Source organism: Sardina pilchardus, chromosome 13, assembly GCF_963854185.1.
Source record: "Sardina pilchardus chromosome 13, fSarPil1.1, whole genome shotgun sequence".
In the NCBI taxonomy this organism is placed as follows: domain Eukaryota; kingdom Metazoa; phylum Chordata; class Actinopteri; order Clupeiformes; family Clupeidae; genus Sardina; species Sardina pilchardus.
The window spans coordinates 9,338,074-9,347,812 of NC_085006.1; the positions used below are offsets into that span (position 1 = coordinate 9,338,074).

Consider the following 9,739-nt stretch of genomic DNA (forward strand, 5'->3'; position numbering starts at 1 on the left):
TGCATTTGGCTAACTCCTCATTTTAAATAAATGCACAGTCTGCACCACGCTAATAGGGAGGTCCATCGATCATAAGAGGAGTGTCGGTACAGCGTGGGAGGAGGAGTTGCTGCGTGTCCAATCAGCCACTCCGCTGTGGAGAAATCGTCTCGTGCGTTCCGGTCACGATACGTTGTTGTCGTCGTCCCATCTTTGTGCACTAGGCATCTGTAGCAAAGGAAACAGGGGGTGCCCGAATTAAGTGCGGAGGGATGCGGATGGTTCATGGAGGATTTATGGAGGTTCTTTTTTTGTGACAGTATAATGCTTAATCTTTAGTCATGGCTGGAACATTCTGGTAAAGCAACGACACTGTCATCAGATTTTTCAGGCAATTGTAAGGTACACGGATGCTGGGAGGTTGGTGTACCATTTGGAGGCGTATCGATTGATGCTGCGCCTCACTTCCTTGTACAGGCGTCTCCAAAAGGCTCGGCATGATGCGACCATCTTTTAGAAAATATTCTGTCAGTAGGATTTCGAATATACTAAATCCTTGAATTCACTGAGCCAGTGAATAATCGTGGAGGACGCTGTCTACAAGAAAATACATAGGCAACAACGGTACGTAAAAAGCCTATTTTACGCTCTTCTGAATTTTGGATTTTTAATCGTTGTGTGCTTGATGTTTACATCAAGGTATAGACAACGAATCTGTCTACTACTATATCAGATTACTTGTAAAGTAATATTTGGTATTATTCTTTTTCACATTACACTTGATACAGTTGTAAGGCCTAGAATTGTGAAAGTTAGCCTTGGCACCTGCCAGTTGTGATCGTGCTGTGATGCTAAATTTAGTTAATGGAACCTATAGGCCTACTTTCTGTGAATTCGATTGGACTGTACTAACTTTCCAAAACGCCTGTTCCCTGATAGTACTTCTCAGATAGCCTATGCACACACATTTTTTGCTCTTTCAATAGACGTCAAAGGTGTTGACAGTACTGAACAGATGGTGGTGCAATTCCAGCTGTTTCCCCATGGCTCCATAAAGGTTAAGACAGATGGGGCATTCTTGTACTGTGCATCACAAATTAAAACAGTATTAATAGTATACTGGTATGCAGCTGCGTGAGATGCAACACATTTCACTTGAGTCACCCCAAATTTGTCCTTGTGAGGTAGGCAGCACACAGGCCGTCATGGAGAGCAACTCCTTGGCCCGACAGGTGGAGAGCGTGGAGAGGAGCATCACCTTTCTGCGGCAGGAACAGCTCACACTGCTGCATGGCCTGCACTTGGAGATCCTCAGCCTGGAGAAGCGCTGCACAGGTCAGTCAGCCTCACACCTGCGTCTTGCATGGACACACACACACACACACACACACACACACACACACACACACACACACACACACACACACACACACACACAAACAGTGTCTTTCTCAGCACATGTAAACACACACACACACACACACACACACACACACACACACACACAAGCACACACACATAAACAGTGTCTTTCACTGCACACGTAAACACAAACTGATACACACTCATACACAGAATTTGTTGCCACCATCACACAGACAGGCACATTCGTATTCTGCGTAGACGCATTCTGTCTCCTGCCTGTGCAGCCCTCAGATCCTCAGTGCTTATGTATGCTGTAGTGGAGTCGAAAGCTCAGTGCCTAGTGTCTGAGGGAATTAAAACAGTGGCTGGCGCTAATGGAGACTGTCTCTGCTGCAGAGCCATTAATGCAGAGGGGATTGTTTTGATTTTTCATAAGGAGATAATGCGGTATCTCTGCAGTTAATATCCCACATAATAAAAAAGGTTATCAGCAACATATCAGCGGTCACACACACACACCCGCACACTCACACACACACACACACACACACACACACACACACACACACACACACACACACACACACACACACACATGCACACACTCACGCAATCGCATATTGCTGCACACACAAACAGTTGTGAGAATACCTACATCCTCACATATACAGTACACGCACGCACACAACACACACTTCCTTACTCTCTCCCTCACTCACTCACTCACTCACTCACTCACTCACTCACTCACTCACTCACAAAGACCCACCAGTTTCTCATACACATCCTCTCCTCACTTTACAATTCAACATTATTCTCCACAGTCCTCTGGCTATATATATATATCACCCCAGACTACCCTGCTCCTGTGCGTGCCGTGCTGCACGCTGTGGTTGTGGCTGTGGGTGAGAGGAGCTTATGCCACTCAGGCCCATGTGGGAGAGGCACCTCACGCTGAGCACTATCCCCCCCCCCCCCCCCCCCCCCCCCCTCCGGGTGGCACAAACACATGGCAGAGGCTAAGAGGCTGCACAGCACAGCGCTGCGCTGCATGAATGATACATGCGCTTGTCCTCCCGTGCAGCCAGCGTCCATTACGGAGGCGAGCGCCACGCGCCACACCCCGGCCCTGGCGTCCTGGCCACGTGTCTGGCCCTCTGTGCCGGCCAAGTTATACGTCCAGACTGCGGTGTAATCTCCCGTCTGAGTCTGGACGCGGCGGCAGGTGATGCGATTCCCTCACGCAACAAGGGACTACAGAGAGAGAGAGAAGCATGGGTCAATAGCTTCCTGGCAGTGAGAGGCTTTTGTTCCCCCTTTGCTTTGAGTCATACGGTATAAGGGCTCATCTGTTGCCCCTGCGGCTCTGGTGAGGGTGCACTGAGCCAGCAGAGAGCGGTGAGGGTTGCTGATCTCTTGCTCTCTCTCTCTCTCTCTTTCTCTCTCCCTGTCTCTCTCCCTCTCTCTCTCTCACTCTCTCTCTCCCTCTTCCCTGGTGAAAACCTTTTCATGTTTATTTTTTTCGGTGCTGTGCACTGCAGGGAAGGCCAAGAGTGATAAAGATCTCTCCCGCATTGGGACTGCTGAGCGATCAGAAATACAATCTAGTGTGATTCAACACACCACAAAGCCAGCCTGCAATCCAATTTAACACAGCCATAAAAAGGCAACGGGACAGAACCTAAGTTTAAAAGGAACATAACTTGCTTATTGCTGTATCCTGAAGTTCAATAGATTCAGTGCATTTGTGTCAGCTATCTTGAATGTAAGACTTCTGTCAACAAATGATGTAACACCACATTTCTATAAATTCAATGGCACAGTTAAATTGACAACCTAGATCTGCTGAACAGTGTTTGCACTACAGTAATTTCCTGTGTATTAGCTGCATAACAGTGTTTTATGCAAGTTAAAAGAAGCAAAATAATATTAACCATATTAATTCTTCCCGTGTATTAACCTAATAGCTGAAGACATTTTGCAAAATCAATGTATAAGCGGCGGCTAATACATTGGTAAATTATGACAGTGCAGTATTCATATTGTGTACTATAAGGCAAACACCCTATTCTGTTGTTTTACTGGTGTCTCTGCAGAGCTGACCTGTGAGCTGAATTCGAAGCCACCAGGACGATCTCAAGCAGGTGGGTACAAAGTGTTCCTTTCTATGGTCTGTTTGTGTTATGAAAGTGTCAGCTCTGTGTCAGTGTGAGGAATGACCGCGGCCACCCTACATACAGCTATTGTTTTCATCGCCCTACTCTTGCTCTTGTGGCCGGCGAATCAGGGACAGATGATGAAACGGGCACTGATGGCAGCCAAGCTATGACATCTGGTGTAATACTCCAACAATAACAGTGCAAACGATGCCAGCTCCAAAATAGACACAGCTTCAGATAATCTCTCACATACTGTCGATAGGGCTGCTCGTGTGGTGATTAAGTTCAGATTTATGTGTAATGCCTACATTTCATAGCACATCATCTGACACTAAATTCATTTAACAAACCTCCCAGTTTCCCCCGGTGCTAAAACCTGGGGGGACTGGACCTTCAGCAGCTCACAGACTCCGCATGTCCATGGTCTGACATCTCATTGTCCCACATCACCATCCCCTCCTCCTCGTATTTCCATCCATCCATCCATCTGTCCATCCCTCCATTCCTGCCCCCACAGATCGATGCACAGTTTTCTCGTCCTGTCCTCTCGTTTTCCGAGCAGTCCCACTGGGGGTATCCAATTACCACTTGTTTTTTTATGCTGAGACTGAAGAGGCGGGCAGAGCAAGGGGCGGTGTGGGGGGCAGAGGAAGAGAGACAGAGAGAGAGACAGAGAGATAGATAGAGAGAGATGGAGAGAGAGGGCAATCAGAGAAAAAAGAGACACAGATGACAAATGCAGATGGGTGGGTGAGAAGAGAAGGAGTTAGAAAAACTAACAGCAGTAAATTTGTGAAAGCCAGTCACTACAGGGAAAGAAAAGACGCTGGAATCAGGAGAGGGTTGGGGCGGGGGGAAACGGAGGAGTGAGTGAGCAAGAAGGATGATCAGATTGCGCTGCATTTTCCGTACTGGGTGGATGACCTCATCTCTGCTGTGGTCATCCATTCTGGTGGGCAGGTGTAGGGGGAGAATGTAAAGCAGGCCCCGGGCTGTCCAGCCCTGGGTCGAGCCCAACCACAGAGAAGTGCTGGGCTGAGAGACGTGAGACACTGCAGAAAATACTTTTGGTTTTCTTCATTTTCGGGGTCAAACAGCTTATGAGATTTGCTGAAATTGGGATGCGTTCTGTAAGATGGTAATTGTCATGCTCCAAGGACCTCATTATAAGGGACCTAGATGATGATGATTCCATCATGGTGCCTCTGGTGAGTCATAGAGAGATGGGAAACCTACTGAACGCTGTTTATCTGAGCTGTTAGTCACGTAATTGCATTGTGCAGATTGAGGATACCTAAATGACAGCAGCCGTCTGTCTCTCATATCTCATTCACTGGCCCTTGATATTCCTTTCCATTTTGTATCTCCTGAGGTTATGTCATGCCTTTCTTGTGAAAGCTGGCTCAGCCCCGATAAGCCCCAGGATAATTTCTCTTGAGGATAGACAATAAAACATTTTGTCATCAAATGAACAAAAAATATTTAGGGGTTTTTTTTCCAGATGGATGTGCTCTTATTGTGCTCTCTTGCAGTTACATTACTTAAGCAGTCTTAAAATATTATGCGCCATTAGGAGTACGGTTAGCTGTGTCGTTTTCCATTACTGTGAGCTGAAATGGAGTGTTTACAGACAAAAAGCTGATGAGGACATTGACTCTTCATCACCTACCATGTTGATCTGTGGCAACATGACTGGCTGAGTCTAATTCTGGTCATTTTTCGACCAGACCCCTGCCAGATGGCAATTGCTACAGTGACCATAGTTCACATAGTCTGGCTGGGATTTGCCTGTGAATTCTGTAATCCACCCACATAAGCGCTCAATCCATCGCCTCTGCCTTTTGTCTGTTTTTCCACACGAGCATCAGTCAGATGTGTTCTTTCAAGGCACAGTGAGCTGCAAACCTGTGCAGCCTGGATCGTCTGCTGCACACAGCCCTGATTGATGGGATCATATGTGACATCTGTGCAGTGCTGTCTGTGTCCCCAGGGGATGTGGTCTGTTGTTTGCCCACTCTGTAGTCTGTGGAACACAATGCAGACATGGGCATTATTGCCTATTAAGGTGCTGTGCACATCTCTCATGTATGTACTCATGTGCTGTATGTGTTTGTGCACGCACGTGTGCATGCATTTGTTTTTGCAACTGTGTGTATTAAGCTGATATGTGTTTGTGTGTATGCATGTTTGTGTATGTGTGTGTGTGTGTGTGTGTGTGTGTACTTATGTGTGTAAATGAATGGTGTGTGTGTGTGTGTGTGTGAGACAGATGCGCTGGAGGAGGAGGAGATGCTGGAGGGACGCTGCCAAGAGGTGGAGGGGCGTCTAGCCAAGCAGCACAGCACCCTGGAGGAGCTGCAGAATGAGCTGTGCCACAGGGGGGCGCTGGTGGGCGCCCTGAGGGCCAGCCTGAAGGGCAAGGAGCGCAACTTCCTGGAGGACCTGAAGAAGCACAGCCACCGCAGCACCGTGCTCACCACTGAACTGCAGAAGCAGACGGAGGCCGCCACCTACCTGTCCATGCAGCTGCACTCGGCCAGAAAGAAACTCAAGCATCAGCATCAGCAGCAACAGCAGCAGCAGCAGCACCACCATCACCACCACAGGCAGCGGGTCACTCACCAGGACCCTCAGGAACCCACGGGATCCGCCTCACCCGGCCCCAGCGGCGCGGTGGCGAAGCCCAAGCGACGCAGCGCTGGCAGCAAGCACTTGGCAACGACGCACATCCGGGCCGAGCGGGCCAGGGAGTGTGTGCCGCGCGAGAAGGTGACGGGCCCAGAGGAGCCCAAAGCCATGCCCGACCCAGCGCTCTTCTTCTACCCGCACAGACACAGGGCCCGGAGCCGCCACGGGCTCAGACTGCCTCTGGAGGATCTAGTGGATGCTGAGGTCCCAGGCCGGGTGGCCCCTATCTTAGCAGCGCCGCCCCCGACAGCCACCATTGCGGCTGAGAGCAAGGCGGAATAAATAGCCTGCTTTAAATAACCACCTCTTTACATTATCTTAAGGACTGCTTCTATTTATATTGTTTACCTCGGTCTTGCACCTTGACGTATTAGAGAATTGTTTGCAATATGACTCCTTTATGTTTGTTTGGTAGGTTTTATGTCATATTAAGATATTTAGATTTATTCAAGGCAATACTTTGGCCTAGATTATTTATTGTTTAGACTGATTTCCTGCTTATGTTTTGTCCACATGGTCAGCATATGTCCAGTTCAGAGATGCAGCTTCTTTCTCCTGTTTGTTGGTGACATGACAGGAAGTCCTCAGTCCTCAAGCTCCTCAGTGACTCACAGCCTTAGATTTCAGCTATTGTGATAATATTTGCAAACTGTTTCCGAAGCACATCAGCCCTCAGCCTGGCATTAATGAAGAGAAAGTGTCCGAGGGCATACTTATCCGAAGAAGTAAGGAAGTAATGGGCCTGCTTCACCAATTTTATTCATTCATTGGACACGGCTCTCCAGCGAGTTAAAGTATAGTGTAGATATCAAAGCTTGAAGCAAGATTTCTGTGCCTGAAATGATCAGAAATTAAGTCATTATGTAAAATTATGTCAAATATAAAGTAACCTGGTCCATGCCTGAGTTCTGGCACAGTGCCTGAGAACTTTACATTCTCATTAGTATGTGTACTCATGTGCACCCAAGTGACAAACCTATGACCTTGGAGATGTTAGTTAGCATCTTGTGCTAACAGTTGACCTTCTGGAGCTAGTCTACATTATACCAAAATGTAACTACTGTACAGCTTACAAAACAGGTAAATGTTGCGCACTGTAAAAGTGCTGTTGGAAAATATAACATGAAATCAATGGAAATGGTGAAAGGGGTAAAGTATTCCTTTACATGGGCTGAGGTATTAGATGGACTTTGAATGGTTGGCACTATTTCATTGTCTAGACTTCAGATGTGTTCATGCCAGAGCATTTACAAGCGTCTTTTCATCTGGATAATTTGTTTGACTACGGAAATCAGTGCAGCTGAGCATTTTAAAGTGTCTCAGTGTTTCACTCTTGCTAGATTGCTTGTCTTAACTTGCTGTTTGCCAGGTTGTGGTTTGAACAGACAGTACATTTAGCGTGGCCTTGTATACGAAGCAGTGGTTTCTAAAAGGCCAGCAGTATCCTGGAGATGTCCACTGAATTGGCAGAAATGTATGTCTCACGGAAAGGCTCCTTGATTAGACAAGAGCAGTTGGAAACTGGTGTGCCGTTTATCACGTGAGCTGTATGGGCTTGAGTAGAAGGCTGTTATCCACTACATTTAGTCTGTGTGTGGTGTGTATACACAAAAACTGTTTATGTATGTGAGTCCCTGTGTGTTTGTGTGTTTATAGTGATAATGGGAGGACTGCCCTCAGGGATTAAGGACCATACAGAAAATGTGTTTATGGTACCATCAATGCCATTGAAAAAACTTGCTCTGTTAAACTTAAATCATGTTTGTTGTTACAGAAGTTAAAATCCACACTGCTTGGCAACTGTGGGCCCAGTGCACAAATTGTCATCTCAGATGGCGTTAAAATATCCCTGTAAGCAAGTAGGAATGAACATGAACAATTTCTCATCTCGCTGATAAATTATGCCCTCCAATGGTTAGTTAGTGCAATAACAAGTCTCGACACACAGACGCTGATGAGGCTGTTGGCTGTCTATGATAGCTCATTTTTATTAACAGTAGTGAAAACAAGTATTCAAAATGATGTATTCCAAAGGCTGGATGAACAATACAGATCTGCAGTCGCTAAATTAATATACAATTAATGCAATTACAGAAACAATATAACCGCCAGAAGCTCAACAAGCTGAAGAGTGGGTCACCATTTAGGTTTGTTGTGGTTTTCTTAGACCAGGATGTGATCTTGTGCTGTGTGAGTGTGCTGATCAATGTGCAGTTATATATGATAGAACACAGAGCCTTATATACTCACTAGGCCGTATATACTAATGTCAGTGATTGTTATATCAGTTATATCCGTATTACTAAAGGAAATCATTTTGATACTACTTACTACACTAATTATGATATAGAAATGCATAAGGATGCAGGATTTTGTAAACGTTTGTCATTATGTAATTTTGGTTTCTTCTCACACATGAAAACTAGTTTTTATTTGATGAAATCTGAGATGACTGATTGCACTGACTAACTGGAGTGTAACAGAAAGAACAGGTGTCTTTTAGGGCAGAAAAGCTGTCTTTTGACAGCTTAATATTTTCAAATTAGGTCATTCTAGGACAGGAACTTTGAGTTGTTTTTACATGTTGGTATACAAAGTTCATGTCTTTGGCTTTATGGTGTGTAGCATCACAGATGTTTAAGTGGTCTAGCTATGCAGCTAAAACTATTCTTTTTTTGGTAAACAAGTAATCAGCCTGGTGAAAGCTCTGCATGACTTGCACAAAGAAGGCACTAAAATGGTTGCACTGTTTCAGAAGCTTTATATGCTCTTTTGCAGATGTAGTTTTCTATCACTGCTTTCAGTGCAAGCTCTTTGCATTGATTATTAACAAACTAAATGTTGTAATATGTTCCTTTGTTACATTGAAGGCCTATTTGATTTAGAGTTTTCTGTAGTCTCCATGTCTTTTTTTCTTTAATAGGAAGATTTTTTAATGACCTCAAGTATGACTGATGCATGTTGTCTGGTAAGAGAACTTCATGCTGAATGGGTTGGATTTTTGGTTTAATATTAATTCTTTCATTAAGGAATGTATGTCATGATTGTCACATCCTATGTCAAATGTGCTGTTCAGTTGAAGATTACGTCACTTGCTCTTCAGTCTTCCTCTTAAGTGATGGACAATAAATACTCAGCCAGTTCTGATTGAACACGGGTAATGTGACATTCAAAATGTAATTTTGGATGGATATGGGTCCGAATCATAACCAAAAACAGTTCACACAATGCAGAGTCTGTGTATTGTTTTCTAGCAATAATTTGCATTGTAGTTGTTTTTGCACAGGCAAGATATGCAGTAAACAGCTTAACACTGACAAAGCAGTATAATGCGTGTTTTATTCCCTAGCATAATATTCGACAAATGCATTACTGTTATTGTTATTAATTATTATTGTTGTTAATAATGCAGAATTATTATTGTTAATAATGCAGATGCCTCTTTTCGTGTCGACACCGTTATTTACACTAAATTGGCGCAGTAGACTTTCCGTAGATTTCAGGGGGTGGGGCGAAATACAAAGGCAAAGAGGTCAAGAGGAGGAGAA

General features: G+C 45.1%; 1 protein-coding gene across 1 annotated transcript; it reads left to right on the forward strand.

The window, feature by feature from the left end:
- Positions 1-269: 269 nt before the first annotated feature.
- Positions 270-9,506, forward strand: ccdc92ba (coiled-coil domain containing 92Ba). The gene is made up of 5 exons (XM_062553243.1): positions 270-337; positions 457-603; positions 1,168-1,314; positions 3,441-3,488; positions 5,773-9,506. Exons 3-5 carry the CDS (start codon positions 1,185-1,187, stop codon positions 6,471-6,473), a joined length of 879 nt encoding a protein of 292 aa, XP_062409227.1. The 5' UTR covers positions 270-337; positions 457-603; positions 1,168-1,184; the 3' UTR covers positions 6,474-9,506.
- The last annotated feature ends 233 nt before the right edge of the window (positions 9,507-9,739 follow it).